This window comes from Truncatella angustata (genome assembly GCF_020726525.1).
Source record: "Truncatella angustata strain MPI-SDFR-AT-0073 chromosome Unknown BKA67scaffold_8, whole genome shotgun sequence".
NCBI lineage: Eukaryota > Fungi > Ascomycota > Sordariomycetes > Amphisphaeriales > Sporocadaceae > Truncatella > Truncatella angustata.
The window spans coordinates 1,161,726-1,179,571 of record NW_025763388.1 but is presented as its reverse complement, the minus strand read 5'-3'; the positions used below and the strand labels follow the sequence as shown (position 1 = coordinate 1,179,571).

Below are 17,846 nucleotides of genomic sequence, written 5' to 3'. Positions count from 1 at the left end.
TCCACGTTTTCCCCAACCTCGCTTCTCCAGGTATGCCGTCGCCTCTCCAACTTTCTCCTCACCGTCAATGGGAAAAATCAACTGCCTTGACAGAATAAATTGCCCGTCGGTTATGAGAACGTTGACTAGAGGATATCCGGGCCTGTCTCCCCTACCATGACTACGTAAACTGGCCCAGCAATCTGTACCCTCGCATGCAGGAAAGATCGAACGAATCTAAGCGATGCTGGCATCGCTAATACTTCGCAGAAATGTGCAATTTCAAGGTACAGGTAGTCTTGGTGCATGATAGATGCGGAGTAAAGCCTCGCTTCCGGAACTGACGTTGTATCTGGGGGGCACTATCCAGATGTCCAGGGTTGTGATCGACGACGTATTTGATGCACTGCATCCCCTCACGAGTGACACGGAAGCTATGGACTGTGACTCTAGGTAGCTCCGCAAAAGTCCGTTCCATCTCACAGTAAAATTGTGTGAAGATGCTGCGCTCATTGTCCTTTTCCATCTCGCTGTTCCTGGCGCAGGCGTATGCCCAGTACAGCACTGGCAATGGCACGTCTAGCAACGGGACTCAGCCTCTGTACAAGGACGCAAGTGCCTCGATCGACGACAGAGTCGAAGACCTCCTGTCTCGCATGACCATCGAGGAGAAGACCTCCCAATTGGTTCAAGGCGACATCCGCAACTGGCTCAACATCACCGACGGAAGCTTCAACGAGACGGGTCTGGAATGGAGCACGCAATACCGTGGTGGCTCCTACTATGTAGGAGTGCCCATCTCCTGGGATTTGCTTAGCGACAACATCAAGATCGGCCAGGATTATTCGACATATAACACTAGGCTCGGAATTCCTCCTTGGGTACAGAGCGAGGCCATCCACGGGTTCCTGATCCCCAACGCAACGATCTTCAACTCGCCCATCGCCTACGCCTGCTCGTTCAACCCCGAACTAGTGGAAAAGATGGCGGGCGCCATCGCACAAGAGGCTTTGACACTGGGAGTGAACCAGCTCTTTGCTCCGTTGGCCGATCTTGCACGCGAGCTGCGTTTTGGCCGAGTCGAAGAGACCTTTGGAGAGGACCCTCATCTGTCAGTTGGCCTTCGCTGACCTCCCAGAGTGACGAGACTAATTTGGGTGTAGAACGGGAGAGATTGCTTACTCGTACGTCAAGGGACTCCAGGCCGGAGGAGTTGCAGCTATGGTCAAGCACTTCGTATGTTCCAAGTACCCAATCTAAAAGAAGCAACCGTACTGATGAGACAAGGCTGCGTTTGCGACACCCGAACAGGGTATCAACACCGGACCCGTGCACGGTGGAAAGCGCGAGCTTCTTACCACCTACCTACCCTCGTTTAAGCGAGCAATCATCGATGCCGAGGCGTTGTCGATTATGAGTGCTTACCACTCTTACGATGGAGTACCCGCTGTTGCCGATAAGTACATACTCACGGATATCCTCAGAGATTCATGGGGCTATAAATACTTTGTAAGTTTTGGTGTCCGCAGTAATGCGCTATTACTGACCGGTTGTGTTAGGTTATGAGTGATGCCGGTGGTACTGATCGTCTTTGCAACGCATTCTTCATGTGCGAGAGCAGCCCAATTGACTCCGAAGCCGTTGTGAACTACGTAAGTCTTCCCGAACTTGCTTCTTTAAGCCGATAAAATATTGACCGTCGGCTTAGGCACTGCCCGCTGGCAACGATGTTGAGATGGGTGGTGGCTCCTGGAACTTCGAGAAGATTCCTGAGATGGTTGCGTCTGGCAAGCTCTCTGTCGACATTGTCGATGAGGCCGTTCGAAGAACACTCCGTGCAAAGTTCAAGATTGGCCTCTTCGAGAGACCCTACGCGGGTGTTTCGGCCGATGAGCAGTCCAAGTACATCAACACGCCCGAGAGCGTTGCCCTCGCTCGTCAACTCGATGCCGAGTCTATCGTTCTCCTCGAGAACCACGAGTCTGTCCTTCCACTGAGTAAGGAAGCCAACATTGCTGTGATCGGACCTATGGGACACGGCTACATGAACGTAAGGAATATCCCCAGATGATGGAACATCAAATATTGACCAGGTGTGATAGTATGGTGATTACGTGCCCTACCAGGCCTCCCTCAGGGGTGTTACACCTTACGATGGTATCAAGGCGGCGAGCTCGGGAACCGTTACTTTCACCCAGGGGTGTGTGCGCTGGTCTCCCGACGAGTCTGGCTTCGATGAAGCGGTTGCTGCCGCGGAGGCAGCAGACGTGGCGGTCGTCGTTGTTGGCACGTAAGTAAACGATGCTTGATGAAAACGCGATTTTTCTTTTATGATGTGAATTGACACGGTCTTTTACAGTTGGTCACGAGACCAGAATGAGCTCTGGGCCGGCCTCAACGCCACCACTGGTGAGCACATTGACGTGAACGACTTGCACCTTGTTGGTGCCATGCCCGGGCTCGTCAAGGCCATCATAGACACCGGGAAGCCAACTGTTGTCGTCTTCAGCTCTGGAAAGCCTGTGACCGAGCCGTGGATCAGCGAAGAGGCCGCCGCCTTGGTGCAGCAGTTCTATCCCTCGGAGCAAGGAGGCAACGCGCTTGCCGACGTGCTCTTCGGAGACCACAACCCTTCGGGAAAGCTCTCGGTTGGTTTCCCTGTCGACATTGGTAACGCCCCTGTGTTCTATGACTACCTGAACTCTGGTCGCGCCTGGCCCAACCCCGGTGAAGTTTACGCCAACGGAACCATGAAATTCGGAAGCAACTATGTCCTGTCGACGCCCATCCCGCTCTATGAAGTATGTTTCCTACTCTCATGATACTCACATCCTCTTTCCAATCACTGACATGACATGCAGTTTGGATATGGTCTCTCCTACAGCACTTTCGACTACTCTGATGTTACACTGTCGCAATCTACTGCCTCTGCAAGCGACACCGTTACCGTCTCTGTAGACGTAACGAACAACTCGACACTGGATGGCACCGAGGTCGTGCAGCTGTATGTCAAGGACTTGATTGCCTCGGTTGTGGTGCCCAACATCCAGCTCAAGGGCTTCGCCAAGGTTGCCATCGCCGCCGGTGCCACCGAGACCGTCTCCTTCGAACTCAAGGTTGCAGACCTTGGAGTCTGGAACCTGACCTACGACTATGTGGTCGAGCCAGGTAACTTCACGGTGTTTGCGGGAAGCTCGAGCGCCGACTTGAGGTCTAACACTACTCTCACTGTTGCTTAGATATCTTCGTGCTTGGGGAAAATAGACAATATTATAAGCAATAACCTAGTTCATAACCCCTAATTAAGCAAAGTTACCTGTTGTTGATTATAGCTCACCATTAATCAAGGTCACCGTGAAGCGTTGATTAGCTTGCTGAGTATTGCCATTCCCGTCCCCCAACTGCCCAAATAAGACCAAGCGCCACGTATCAAGTCAATTTGAAACTGTTGCTCGTGCCCGTAAACGCAGTGATTCCTCCTCCGATCAGATTCTTCCAGTCTCCATAATATCTGATACGATAGGTACCTGGATCCGCAGTAGACTCAGTCTCCCAGCTGATAGTCACATCGCTATAGCCAAGGATGAAGTTCGTACGGTTCCAAGTATAGACCAACGACCAGTCGCTATCATCTCTCACCTGGTTCCAGGTAGAGCCGTCCTGCTTTTCGACTGCGGCAAAAGTGCCTTCGAGACGGAGATTGTTGCGAGGATTCGCACCGACGAAGGTGGCGTTGACGACTGCACCGCGAGCATATGTGGAGCTTGGCTGAACTGTCACGTTACCGAAGGAAAATCCAATAGGGGCTGAATCCTGAACAACTCCCGTGATAAAGCTCAAAGAGTTGTCACGATTGTCAGGAGGTGAAGGTCCGGCAGGCGGAGAGCCGGTAGCGGTTGGGGCTAAGTACCGGATGTTGCCAGCGGTCAAGTTGATGTAAGCATTCAATTCGAACGGGCCGTATAAAGTTGAGGCTCCTTCATATCTTTGAATGCCGTACTCTTCGGTCGTGGCCACGTAGTGGGCGTATGTATTCGCGGGACCGCCTAGAACAACGACCGGTTCCGTATCGGTGATGATGCTGGCGGCAGCATTCTTGACAGCGTTGCGCCAGCGGCGGCCTGCCATCGTGGTCGCCTCACTAGGGCTCACGATGATGACAAATTGTCCGACACGCAGCAGCTGCACATCGACTATGTTCGGACTCCAAGCGTAGGGTGTATCGAGCTCACCAACGTCGAGAAGAACTGGTTTGGCACCCTGGCATGCCTTTTGGGCTGCCGAAGGTTCCCTCAACAGGCCACTGACAATTGCCCAAATCGGGTTTGCGCTTGGAGTTCCCGAATCTCCCTGCGTGAAATCAAACGCTCCCGGCCAGTCTGAAGTTCCAGCAGCGAATGAGTAACCCAGAGCGGCAGGGCAGCTCTGGACAACTGTACCGTTGTCCAATGGAAACTTATAGTAGGACATGTTTTGGTAGAAATGGAACGACTTGACAGAAGTGCCTACAACGGGTGTACCTGAGGAGCTAAAAGAGTCCTGTATCCGCATCAGCTACTATGTCTTGGACTATGGCACAGATATCTTACGTAGGCCGACTTGGCTCCAGCATATTGACGTCGCCCCATTTCGTAGCAACTTGAAACTCCGAGATCTAGTTTGGCGAATAGGGGGCCACGGCCGTGGCAAGACTGCGATTTTCCGTCTGCGCACGTACTATTTTCGTAACTACATTGCTGACCAGATCCATCATCGCACCTAAGCATATTAGCTTGAGTATGAATAAGAGAGAATTGTCAGCTTACCAGGCGCCTAGCACGTTCGGCGTGGTGTCACCAACATTAGATTGCGAGAAGCCTGCCACGAAGTCATCTGCGGCACTAGCATCATTTGCTATGTTCTTTTCAAACATGACGGCCGCGACGCCCTTGTTATCTCCAGAAACATGCGTATTGTTGCCGAGCATAGATGTACCATGGACAGGAAACCACGTAAGAATACCGATGTTCTTGCTATCTGAAGCACGCTGGAACTTCAAGACCGTCATTGTCTTGTCGACATCATCTGAGTATTGAGCTCTCTCGGACGCAGGGTTGGCCATGTAGGCATACAAGCTACGGCTCAAGTTTCCGTCGTCTATGTCCACGGTTCCTGAAAGACATTAATCATGGCGTATCCCTGTATAGGATGGAGCAACTTACCAAAATCAAGGTAGCCCTATCAAATAAAATTAGTGACTGGCTTTGGACTATGGATTGCTTGTCATGCTCACCTCTCCAAGCGACTCGTGTGCGCGCTTGATAGATAGTACCGTTCCATCAACAATAGCCTGATAGCTTTGCTTATCAAAGCCCAAGCTGGTGATCTGAGGCAATAAATAGTTGAACCAGGCGCCCGGACCAGAATGTGAATGGGTTCCTATCAACGCCACGTTCGACTGACCATAGACGGAGTATTCAGAGCCAAGAGCAGCAACGCCCTCCAAGACACCAAAACGGACGGCCGTATCGCCACCTTGTGTATCTAAGATCACATAGACAAAACGGTCGGCAGGATTGTTCACATCGCCAACAATAAAAGCTCTGGAGTAGATTCGCTGACGGATTCCGGTGCCTGTCTGAGCCGTGTCGGCATAGCCAGCGAAATTGATCTCAACTGCGGGCCCAGTGATATCGGCCTTTCCAACACCTAGTAGGTACTTGTCACCTGCTCCTGTAGCACGCGGCTTGGTGACTAAAGGAGTTTCGTTGTGCCTAGCACTGCGTATATCGAAGACATTACGCTTTGCCGGGCCGTTTAGGTTGGATGCAACAAACAGAGCCAAAATGAATAGTGAGACAGCTGATACTGCTGCAAACAACGACCTCCGAGGTGCTCTAGGAGCATTCATCTCAGAGTATCGTGACACCATGTTTTCCGAAAAATCCCAAGCCTCGTTGACTGAAACAGTTGTAACACAAACAGAGTACCCTCAAGTAAGGTCAACAGAGGGCGCCAAGTCCAGCTTTTATTCAAGCTACTCCGGTCAGTGAATCACGCTCGATGCTCATAGTCGTTTAGTCCAGCTGTACTGTTCCCCTCTTATCAATGCAACCTTGAAAATGGGTTCCATGATTTAAGTTCTCGAGGTCCCATAACTTGCTCCAAACCATCCGTATTCGAATCACACGCCGTGCCTCGCTTGTACAACCTGCGCATTTTCATAGGGCCAAGCAGCCATGCGCAGGTTTGTTGCGCAGGAACCAGGCTCCGTGTGAGGTCTCAACGTCCCAAAACAGGTCATTGGGTACAACGTGCCTGCCATCATGGCAGAGCTGCAATTGTAGCGATACCACACGCGCACAGAACCAGTGTGGCATCACATGCGCCCCTGAACCGATAGCAATAACAAGGGTTGGGGGACATGCGATTGGCTCGAAGGTTACATTTTCCGCGGTGAGCTATGTCATCGCGGATAGGCAGTGTGTTCCTTCCATCGCCAAAGGAGGATGCGGGGGTTTAGATCTCAATAGTCATTTGCCCAATGTCTCTGACCGCCAGCTTCCCCAATCTCAAGTCAGCGAATCAAAACCTCGTCTCGAGCAAGACGTCTTGGCTGTGTACAACACATCTTTCGCCGATCATTGGGCAGCCGCAACTCAACAACAGATATACCTGACGGGAGCGTCAACCCACATCATTTCCCATGGACTTGGTGGGCAGCGGGAACATAGATTTCTGTTATCGAGGAACAGAAAAGCCTTGTCAGCAGCTATATCAGCTATCATATTCATTTCAAGGTAGTTATTGCTTGGCGACTCAGGTGAGGGCATGCAGGTGACGGATAGGTATCGTCCAGGCTGGCGTCTCATGCGTGATAGGCGGACCATTTACCTATATGGAGTATCGATAGCGCTGCAGAAAACCCCAATCATTCTCGGCCGACACATGTGGACAAGTCCTCGACAAGTCCATGGATCCACAACTCCATATTCCTTCGCTTACGACCGGGGTACATGATCGCTCCCGCGCGCACTTTAACCTTTTGGCAACGTCAATGACACTTTGAGCGGAGCAAAGTTTGTTTTCGTCGTCTGTTTCTGTCGAAGCGCTATTTTGCACGTGGAAAGACGGTAGACGTGTCGCCGTTCACCACATATCGCAGTAGACACCACCCCTCTTTTAGCCGCGTATCTTAGAAAATTACTCGATCCCAGAATCCCGGCCAGATTCAAAATGGAAGGAGCGATAGCATCGAGATATGATTTTCGACCATTCGAAAAATGATCACTTTCTTGCATTATATGGCTTGACACAAATCGAAATAAACTTACAACATTCGCACGTCAATCAGCATTGGCATTATGTGCTGGTTAAAGGATGGGCCTGTACTGAAAACATATTGTAGGAGCCCAGCGCTCAAGTGAGCATCGAGATGTGTTGCAGGGCCGTTGCGTGGAAAGCTAACGTAGGTTCAACCCCGGTATATTTCTATGGCGCCGGTAAGCCTAGGCGCTGAACTTGTTGACTTATCAGATGTCGAATCGAATCTTGTCCCGCGCGATGACGATCGCAGAAATTAGCTTCCGACCGTTGTTCACTACTGTGATCAACGGATACAGCAGTAGATCAACCAACCGACCGGCCTGGGGAGCGAGATCTGTAAAGATATCGGTCTCGACAGCCATGATAGTCCATCTGCTCGTACAGCCTGTTAATATTATTAGTGTTGAGTATATAGTCTTTATACATATTTTTTTCCAGGCATTGGAAACAGGGTCACATGTAAAGTTAACCAAGTTAATAAATAACACTACAGTATATAAAGAGAGGCGAGTAACCTGTTCAACTTACCAGATATGTATGGTGATATTTGCTTCGGCAACGTTCAATCAGATATAGAGCTAGTGCGTCTGTGCCCAAACCTCACAAGCCGAGAGTCGGAAATAAGGCCTAAGACCCAGAGACTGTTAGCACGAATAGGTTTTCAGTATCCAAGAGATTCTCAGATTGCCCGGTAGTCTTAGATATGCGGCCGGCTCGGTGTCCGAATCAGACCGTCTACGACTGAAAGTGTTGGCGCGATGCGGCGTTGCTAAGAATGAACTACTGATCATAATTGCTGGTCGGTTTTGGTAAACCATATTGGTAGGTAAATAGTCTCAATGATCCACTGTGGAATGATCATACACGGCATTCAGACAACATAATCTGTTATACTCAATCAGAAATAGTTGACTTTAATTACATTCTGAAATAAAATCCTCAGAGGTTTTTCTCCTTATCATCGTGGCTAACACTACCGTTTTCAAGCTCCGTCGGACCATGAGGCAGACGAATGTAGTTGCTGTCCCCCATGGCCCAGAACGTTACACTCTACAGCACTATTATGAGCTGTGAGACGATGTCGATGATAACGACGGCGATATCGGGGATGATGTGTGTGACAATGGTGAGGAGGTATAGTCTTACAACGCTGCATGAATTTCAAATATCGAGCTTAATACGGCCTATGCATACTGACACGGGTTCTTTAGTCTAATCCTACTGATCTCACTACCAAGTGCCAGTTACAGCAGTGATGCTTTAATGACGGGAAGCGTCTAGCTCGTATGGGCCTTCTAGACTCTGGATGAGGACATCTGATGGATGTTTGATCAGGTGTACACTAACTACCGTGTTAGCATCTTATACGAATTGTAACGATGGTGGAACTATGGAGTTATGATTGCATACTCAAAATACTGGACCCGGCGACTGCTCCGCGAACTGCTATAAGTGAAATCTCTGAAGTATTTTCTATTCCTCCCACAAGACTCGTTCAGTGGTACATCAAGCTTTTGTAAGCATGGCCACATTTTTGCACGAATAACACTAAGAATTGCTGTTGCCTTGCAATTTCTTGATGTGATCGTAGTCTCCGATACGAATTCTGTAACAAGCTAATAAGACCATGTTCCGGTCTCCCACTCCTTTTCCCGGTTTACGAGCAGACTACGAAGCGTCCAAGCGTCGCGCAGAATCCAACGATCTCTTCCTCTGGTTGAAATCAATTAAGAAATGGTGTATTGCCAGTGACGGCACCCAATCTTACAAAAGAACCCCCCCCCCCCCCCCCCCCCCCCCCCCCCCCCCCCCCCCCCCCCCCATCGCATACGTATCATGTCCCTGTTCTGGATTAGCGAAGCGATGACACACAATAACTAATTTATGACCGGACACACTTATAAGCCATGCTCGCCTCTGTCTGCCATCCCATATAGTTGATTACTGTTTCACCATATACGCCTGCCGAATCTCATAGTGGGCGACCTCCGGAGAAAGGCAGATATAGGGCATCCGAGATATCAAAGAACCTTTGGATCATTGTATGGTGTGAAAGATACGATTATTAAATGGAGGTACTCGGGAAAACATGTGCAACGCGCTAATTGAGATGCAAGGGCACGCGATTCATGATTGTCCACAACACAGATCTAGGACTTGAGGATAGGCAAGTCACGTTTAAACATCCAAGGTTTGTCGGACTAATGTGTAAGCGTTGCATTCAGCCATAAACTCATAGTCGTAGCACCATGATAGCAAAGCCAACATAGATGTTCGCAAGACAGACGCTTCTAAAATTATGACGAATAATACGCCAGTACAATAATAGTACATTTTTAACTCATCGCTTATGGATAATCAAGTCACACTCTACTACACTAAGCTTGATATATGACCAACGACCCCAATGTCGAAAGATCAACACAGTGTTTTACAATACTAACTCCTACAAATCAATCAATGCCTTAAGCTAAGATTGCTCCCTATGGAAAAACGAACGGTTCTTGTCAATGCCAAACTAGTAATTCGCGACAAAGGAAAAAAAAAAATCCAACCACAATTTGATATCTATGCCCCAACACTCGCGAAATGCTGTTGCTGTTGCTGCTCCGGTCGTGGAGTCAGCCGCATCGAAAGATTCGGTACTCCAACTCGGTCGGCCATGCGATCCGGTACCAGGTCAGGAGACACGGACCTCACAGGATACTCGTTCGCTGGGGACTTGGGCCGCAAGAACCGTGAAGTGGTAGGCTGGGGTGCAAGTATGGTGGGCGACGAGATAATGGGTGAAGTCGGGGAGGGAGGAGATGGTGGTGCTCGGATGTCCACAATGGGCTTCGGAATGGATGTAGGACCTGTGCGAATAGTAGACGGTAAGATCTGCTCGAAGCCTTGCTGCGCTGCGACTTGCTCGATGCTCTTGAAGTACTGCGGGAATTATTAGTGATACGGCTCTGGCGCGTGCACGTATCTGCAAACTCACCTTGACAGTCTTGACCTGCAACTCTAGCGTGGCGTCCTCATCGCAGACGATCATGGGATGAGGATGGAGCTGGAGACTCGACAGTGTCCACATGTGGTTTACACCCTGCTCAATACACTTCTGAAGCGCCAGTGACTTGCGAGAACCCAATATAATGACAACGACCTCACGAGCTTCAAGCACGGTCTGCACACCAACTGTCAGGGCCATCTTGGGGACCTTATCCAGGTCATTGTCAAAGAAGCGCGAGTTGGCAATGATTGTGTCATACGCGAGAGTCTTGACACGAGTTCTGGACGCCAGGCTCGAGCCGGGCTCATTGAAAGCAATGTGGCCGTCCTCACCGATGCCGCCCAGGAACAAGTCAATACCGCCAGCGCGCTTGATCTTAGCCTCGTACTCCACGCACTCGGCTTCAGGATTGGGCGCGTTGCCGTTCAGGATGTTAACGTTGTTGGGCTTGACGTTGACATGTGAGAAAAAGTTCTTCCACATGAAGGAGTGGTACGATTCGGGATGGTCTCGAGGGATCCCGATATATTCATCCTGCGGTTATCTAATTAGATCGTAGTACAAAATGTCTTGATATATTTTCACGGACCATGTTAAAAGTGACCACATTTTCAAATGATATCTAATGTAAGCTATGTTAGCTTTGTACATGAGAAGAAATATGTTCTTGGAAAGCTAACCTCTCCCGCCTTATACTTCTTGACCAAAATCCTGTACACACCCAATGGACTAGAGCCTGTGGGTAGACCCAGAACAAAGGGATGAGCTGGAGTTGGGTTGAAATGCTTGATCCTTTGTATAATATAGTTAGCTACATAAGAGCTAGCGGCTTCCGAGTCGTCTCGGATAATGAGTCTCATCGTGGAGTTCTACTGGTGCAGTGATCAAGTATAGTCTGCTAGTTGTTCGCTAGGTCGTATTGCTCAGATTAATTCGCAATATACGAGAAAGAAGTCGGGTTGGAAACTTGCTGCAAGCTAGGTTAAGAGTTCTGGCAACCATGGCGAAATCACTGACGTATCACCGGCATCGCATCTTCGTCATAGGAAGGTGGCACAGGGGCCAGGGATAACAGCAACCCTCAAGGCAGCATGAATAAGATGAAGCGAGAGGGAGCCCGATAAGATGGAACGTTTGACCTGTTCTCCACCACATCTAGGTGAGATCACACACGCAATCGCACAAGTACGGCGGGACTAAACGTTGTACTGTGTAGTTCCCTCCGCTCCACACTCCAAGTGTGTCAAGAGCATGTGGCATATCCGATATCCTGGTTGGCTCGTTGGGGCTCTCCTCCAAAAGGCTAGAGGAGCCAAACGCTCATGCGCGCCTCATCGATCAGATGGCGCTAAATTCCGATGGGTAATATGTCATTGCCAAGCCCGGGTCATCTCTTGACACCGAATCGCCATTGCGTCCGATGCGTACTTGCTTGACAAAAGTAAACCCTGTTGCTGTCAAATTTGTGTCGGAGGCTAGTTACAGCGGATCCTGCGTACTGGTAACGTTGGTTGTTGATATGGATCAAGATAGTGGGGCATAGACCTCGAGCCGCGGTATGTGTGCTCGGAAAATCAGGCCGCATCCAGCTGTAAAGCTTTCGGTACAGTTATATTCGCGACGGACAGTTATATGGAGTATGGGATATGTTTGTATTGTCGCCCGTGAAGTTGTTGGCCCACGGCAAGCTTATTATCTTTTCCACGCGACTACGTACAGAGTGCATGTCAACGCTTATCAGGAGTTTACTGTAAGCTCACTAGGTTAGGTTAACCGTAGAAAAGAGTCAAGGGTCCGTGGCGTAGCCTGTGGCTTGAACAATGATCTTCCCTTTTGGTATCGCGCCTTTGCAAGAATGGTTCTAGCCTTCACTACACTTTCGTTCGAGACACAACGTTACGTTACATCACCTACCTCCAGTACCTACCCAGTGATCATCGCTGCCCATAGTTGGTCGCAAGACAATGGCCTGCCCCTCCTTGGCCAGCCAAACTGGACGCAACGCGGGGCTGCTCTGTACCCATTCTTAATTGTAATCCCATCTCGTGCCGCCCCAACAAATGTTGTGTCACGGACAGTAGGTATTTGCTTCAAAGCCGAAAGCCAGGCGAACCGATACGCCCCATCACCAGGATACTACTGTACAGTTCCAGCTAACCTAGTCGGTCCCACTCTTTAAGGTGGCTTTATTGAGGTTAACGATCTGTTGTATTGGCGGCGGGAACAAAAGAGCTAGTCAGGAGTACTTCGACTAGTCTTCTCGACCCGTGTCAAACCCGGATGCAAACTCTTCTGTGTGGAATTCTACTATTCTTGCGGTTTTTTATTTTTTATCTGTGCTCCTCTGTACTTGTTGCGTCGGTCGTGCGGACTACGAGAGGCATCTCAATTGGGTGGTGAGCAAACTCCGTACGGGTTACATAGATGCCGGCAGGTTTCATTTCTTCCGGTCCAGCCTCTTTGCGCCGCTTATACGAGCCCTGACGCGGCCTCTAGACACCCTTGCCGGTCCTCAACCCCCCGGCTACGTTTCATACGGGTGTGGTAGATATTTGACGAGCGGTATCCCGGATCTGTGCCTCTCTCTTGACTCTCACCTCCGCATGCTGTCTGTCCACATGAGTTGATATCCGTCCTAAGCCCTGCAGTCTTCGTCCCCCATATCATGCAGCCACTCACTTCTGCCATGACGGGGTTGAAGCAAGCACTGCGAGCAGCCTTCCAATCTCTCCTCCGAGGGCGGTCTTTTCTGCAGGCCCTGTTCGCATTTTGGATTAGTCCGGCCAATCTCAAAGAGCAAAGCGTAAAGACGGAGTTGTCACGGCGAACTGTCGAAGATTTCTTGAGAGAGGCGAGGCAGAGGTTGCTGGGCCCGATCGAGGGCGACAGGCTGCAATGTCTCTCAAAAGATCTCAAGCTTCAGTTCCGTGGTCGTCTGCAGCATCACGCCGAATCTATGCTCCCCTCATTCAATCACCTGCTGCCGAGCGGAACGGAAAGGGGTCACTATCTCGCGCTTGATGTGGGTGGCTCGACCCTGCGGGTGGCTTTGGTCGCATTGAGGGGACGTGAGGCGTCCGGAAAAGAGAGCGAAATTATTCGAATGCAATGTTTCAAAATTACCCCGGAAATAAAGAATTTGGAGGGGATGAACTTCTTCGCCTGGATGGCTAAGCGCATCTGCGAGGTCGTGAAGGAGGATACCAGCAGCAGCAGCTCTGGCGAGCCGATCCCCATGGGATTAGCCTGGAGCTTTCCGGTAGAGTATGTTCACCATTCCGAGATAGCCGGCCGAGACCTCTAGTAACCTCTATATAGGCAAACATCTCTAGGAGGGGGTTTGCTGCTGGGAATGGGCAAAGGCTTTCTAGCTACCGTTGGCCTACTCGGTCAAGATCTTGGCAAAATCCTACAATCCGCGTGTAAACAGCAAGGGCTCAACGTGGAGCTCGCTGCCATCGTAAATGATGGCTCAGCAACTCTGCTATCGCAGGCATACGTGCATGAACAGACACGCTTTGGTCTCATATTAGGCACCGGCGTTAATATCGCTGTGCATCTGCCGGTATCTGCATTCCATCGCTCAAAATTTGGCAACCGACCGGACAGTTGGTTCGAGTCGGCCAGTCATGTCATCGTTAATACAGAGTTAGGCATGTATGGCCATGGGGTCTTACCGATCACTCGCTGGGACGAGTCGCTCAATGCTTCCCACCCACGGCCCGAATTTCAACCTCTTGAGCATCTCCTAAGTGGCTACTATCTTGGAGAAATTGTGAGGCTAGCGTTGGTCGAAGCTGTCGAAAGCGCCGGGCTATTGGGTGGTGTTATTCCGCCTTCGCTGGAACAGCCATATTCTCTAGACACAGAAACATTGTCAAGGATAGAATCGTAAGGGCCCGCATCCCAATGTATCAGGCTGAAACGATTTCGTCCAACTAACACCGACCTAGTGATCCCTCTAGTGACTTTCCATCAGCACTCCCCTACTTTGCGGCAACGCATCCATCGGACGTGCCGCCAACAGCCGCAGATCTCTCCGCGATCCGCGAGCTGTCGGGCTACACCCTCCGGCGCTCGTCTGCGCTCCTGGCCGCCAGTGTCTTCGGGCTATGGGAGCTACGACACGAGACCGAGGCCGAATACCTCAGCTCGCAGCCGCCCTCCCCGCTGGCATCGCCCGTGGCCCCTCGCAAGGCGTCCTTCGTCGCCGATGCCAAGGCGGAGACCGCGCTGCCGCAGACAAAGGTAGCGTACAACGGCTCCGTGATCGAGCGGTACCCGGGATATCGCGAGAACTGCCAGGACTATATCAACGCACTCGTGTCGGAAAGCGAGCACTCGGGGCAGATCGAGCTCGTGCCTGCCCTCGAAAGTTCCATACTAGGCGCGGCTGTGGCGCTCGCTTGCGTCAGGGAGCAGAAGCAGGACGTCCTTTCAGCGTAAGGTCAACTCATGTCCGAAAACCAGGAAGAACCTGGCCCCCGGTCTCAACTTTCTATCTCATATGCGCGGACTTGCTCTTGGGATAAGCAGCAACTTGTCGGCTGTTTAGTGAACAGCATGCAGCGACGGACGCATTACATAGCCAGACATATATCAATTGACTAAATAATGGGAATTAGGCAAGGAAATACCTATAATTTAATCACAATCCAGACATCCACGTTGGCATGGAAGTGACCTGCGCTCAAGTCTGCGACGAAAGAAGCGCTTTTGGAGAATACCTAAGGGGATTGTGCTCATCAAGTACCGCATCCATAAAACGCCCAATCGATATCACTCATCATTCGCCTGATGGATGGTGGTTGCTCCAAAACTCCTAGTTTCAGCCATGCACAAATAAATCTCAATAACTTCAACTCACACTGCCAGAAGTTCAAGCAGTCGTTATGTTCCGCTCGTTAAGCTCGGACTATTCAGCCGAGAAATATCTCTTGGCTTTGCTCCTGACTTTTTGCGCCTTGATTTCCTGAGGAACCGCTATGTGGTGTACAATATGAGGTCGATATATTGTATCGACGAGGGGAGTCCTGTAGCCACGTTAGCACTTGGAACTAAATATATATATGCCAAGCCGCTTCTTGCGTTATGTTGACGTACCAGTCATCGACGCTCAGAGGGAAGTATTCGTACAGTTCCTCTGCCTCTTCCGTGGGGCTTGCAAGTCCTCCACCGATACTTGACCTGTTTAGTAGTGGGCTTTGTAGTGAATCTGAGTTGGATCGATCGTGTGGGCTGCGTTCGTCTTCGGAAAGCGAGAGATTGATGGGGATAGATGGGACTGACGCGCTTTTTGGCGGGCCCGAGAGGCTTGAGACCTTGTTTATCGAGGATTCGGAGTTCCATGCTGGAACGGGCGGCCTGTTTGGATTTGGGGATAGTGCCATCCTCTTCTGAGGTTGGTGCTGTTGCTGTTGGGCAGCCTGGTAGCCATTGTTGTAGGGTAGGGACCCACCATTGTTCCAATCATTTGAGAACGAGGATCCCGAAGAACTATATCGATGCAAGCTCGGAGGTGGATCCGTCCGCTCCTGCTTCATCGTAGAGACCTCACTATAGGTCCGCGCTTTTTCGAGATGAGCTGGCTTCTTCTCCCCAGACAGCTGCACATCTTTCCTGCTGTCGAAGTTTCGTGGACTACGGCCACGCACGATGACTGGACCGCTTCGGATTTCCGCAATCTTCATCAAATCACCGCCTGTCTTCATCTTGCCCAGAAGATTGATCTGCACAACGTAGTGTTGCTGGAGTCCCTTGCGGCGGCCGTTGTTCGCTGTCGCTGACTTAAATTGAAGGCGCTTCCAGGACACTGGGAAACTCACGCAATGGCCGTCTACCTCCTGGCCACCGCTGAGATCGAGTGCCACCTTTGGCGGGGCGCCAGCAGTCTTGGTCTCTTGTCCCTCACCGAGGGCAGTATTGCTGCTCTTCCAGGGGATGGAGATGATCTCGGTTAACTTGTTGTCAATCGACTCGGAAGCTGTGATGGAAGCATAGAATTCCACTATGGGTATCGCACGTCCTTGCTCGTTGATTGCCTGTGTGCAATGTCGCGGCAGCGTGACCTGGCCCGAGCATTGCCATAAGTTGCGCCGGTAACAAGTGAGCTCCATGGGTCGCGGCCCGGTGTTCTCATCGCCGAATACATCTTCAGCAACGAAGAACATACCGTGCAGCTCGGCGGTCATGTTGACGTCTGAGTAGGCACCGGTGGCATCATCAAGGGGTGTCGCTTTGAGCAGCGGCGCGGAGAAGCTGAGCAGCTTATCATCAAGCTGCTGGGGCGATGACTCCTCGTCGTGGAAGGATACGGGATCGGGGGCGGCCTCGTAGGGCCTGGAATAGTTGAAGGGGTCCTCGAAGGTGGTTGTGAAAGTATCGAGGTCGTACGACGGCGTGAAAGGGAAGTTGGACAACCCTCCGCTGACATGATCTCTATGGAAGAGGGTCATCAGTACCATGCACCGCAGTTCAATGGCCCAGTCCTCCAGGGCATTGCGCATCGCCTGTTGCTTTATTACAGAAGGAGACAGGCTACGACTTACAATATAGAATCGTCAAAGTTCAATTCCTGGTCGAAACCGCTGATTCCAAGTCCTGGAGGAGCTGCTGCAACTCCTCCACCTCCACCTCCTCCGCCTGTTCCTGTGGCGTTGAACCCGAGGGCATCATTGGGGTCCGGGCCAGACGAGAGCGCCGGCATGTTGTAAGTAGCCATCGCATCGCATCTTAATTGCTCCGCTTCCTGTGTCTCGGCGTCACTTGGTAGAGGCCCGACCGACAGCTATGCTAGACCCCTCATGCGCAGTCCTGACTGCGCGCAAAGCACAGATGCTGGGGCTTCCGATATAGCTGCGGCAAGCTGGGCAGCTGGTGACCTCGATCACGGTGGACTTGAACAATGCAGGAGTCTCAGATGTGTACGCTTGTTTGTTTGTTTGTTTGTGTGGGTGTATGTAGTGAGAGCTTCTCAACGGGGTGGGAGGTCGACTGTATTGTACCAAGGTTAATTACGTATGTACGTATGTATGTATGTACAGGTAGAGAAGATGGGGAAATGGGTCTTCCACGCTACATGCTGTCTCAAGTGGAGAGAGTCTTTAATGCGCTGAAGAGCACTGACAGTGAGCGCCATGTGGAGAAACAGAAACGGGCTTGTTCGCTGCTATCAGCCCCAGCCACCCCCCAGCATTTATTGGCTCCTCGGCAATCTACAGCGGGCTCCGACAAGCTCTGGCTTGGCTAGGCTAGGGCTGGGGGGTTCAGATAGCGCTAGACCTGGGTTCTTGGCGCCGAACAGTTCTGGAATCTGCCGACTGCTGTACCATAGTATACACGTCTGTATGTGCCCTTTTGACCACTTGCCCGACCTCAAAAGGTCAAATTAGTGAGGATGTACGCAAATAGAAAGCCAGCGCATTGCCGTCGCACGACGGCATAAACCCCGGAATACTGCCAGCCACCGGATGACAGCTGAAGGCCATGGCTCTCTATTTTTAACACAGGTGTCACGTGTATTGTATCTGAACAGAGTTCTGCTTCTGACCCATCTCGGAAAGACACT

The 17,846-nt window shown here is 50.9% G+C and overlaps 5 protein-coding genes across 5 annotated transcripts; 2 read left to right on the top strand and 3 right to left on the bottom strand.

Annotated features, from left to right (window-relative positions):
- Positions 1 to 70: 70 nt before the first annotated feature.
- BKA67DRAFT_578200 (glycoside hydrolase superfamily) lies at positions 71 to 3,261 on the top strand. The gene is made up of 8 exons (XM_046103683.1): positions 71 to 1,090; positions 1,143 to 1,215; positions 1,267 to 1,488; positions 1,539 to 1,631; positions 1,688 to 2,029; positions 2,082 to 2,269; positions 2,339 to 2,780; positions 2,841 to 3,261. The coding sequence occupies exons 1-8, from the start codon at positions 480 to 482 to the stop codon at positions 3,216 to 3,218; spliced, it is 2,349 nt and encodes a 782-aa protein (XP_045954175.1). The 5' UTR covers positions 71 to 479; the 3' UTR covers positions 3,219 to 3,261.
- Positions 3,262 to 3,408: 147 nt separating this feature from the next.
- Positions 3,409 to 5,869, bottom strand: BKA67DRAFT_594632 (Neutral/alkaline nonlysosomal ceramidase; the record flags this gene model as incomplete). The annotated part of the gene is made up of 5 exons (XM_046105066.1): positions 3,409 to 4,518; positions 4,569 to 4,737; positions 4,785 to 5,130; positions 5,181 to 5,196; positions 5,252 to 5,869. 5 exons carry the CDS (start codon positions 5,867 to 5,869, stop codon positions 3,409 to 3,411), a joined length of 2,259 nt encoding a protein of 752 aa, XP_045954174.1.
- Positions 5,870 to 9,852: 3,983 nt separating this feature from the next.
- BKA67DRAFT_523791 (glucosamine-6-phosphate isomerase) lies at positions 9,853 to 11,139 on the bottom strand (the record flags this gene model as incomplete). The annotated part of the gene is made up of 4 exons (XM_046098508.1): positions 9,853 to 10,212; positions 10,268 to 10,813; positions 10,869 to 10,901; positions 10,960 to 11,139. The coding sequence occupies 4 exons, from the start codon at positions 11,137 to 11,139 to the stop codon at positions 9,853 to 9,855; spliced, it is 1,119 nt and encodes a 372-aa protein (XP_045954173.1).
- Positions 11,140 to 12,965: 1,826 nt separating this feature from the next.
- Positions 12,966 to 14,725, top strand: BKA67DRAFT_524157 (hexokinase-like protein; the record flags this gene model as incomplete). Its single annotated transcript, XM_046098544.1, has 3 exons — positions 12,966 to 13,543; positions 13,598 to 14,170; positions 14,233 to 14,725. The coding sequence occupies 3 exons, from the start codon at positions 12,966 to 12,968 to the stop codon at positions 14,723 to 14,725; spliced, it is 1,644 nt and encodes a 547-aa protein (XP_045954172.1).
- Positions 14,726 to 15,194: 469 nt separating this feature from the next.
- BKA67DRAFT_662431 (uncharacterized protein) lies at positions 15,195 to 16,985 on the bottom strand (the record flags this gene model as incomplete). The annotated part of the gene is made up of 3 exons (XM_046107996.1): positions 15,195 to 15,312; positions 15,383 to 16,717; positions 16,828 to 16,985. The coding sequence occupies 3 exons, from the start codon at positions 16,983 to 16,985 to the stop codon at positions 15,195 to 15,197; spliced, it is 1,611 nt and encodes a 536-aa protein (XP_045954171.1).
- Positions 16,986 to 17,846: the final 861 nt, after the last annotated feature.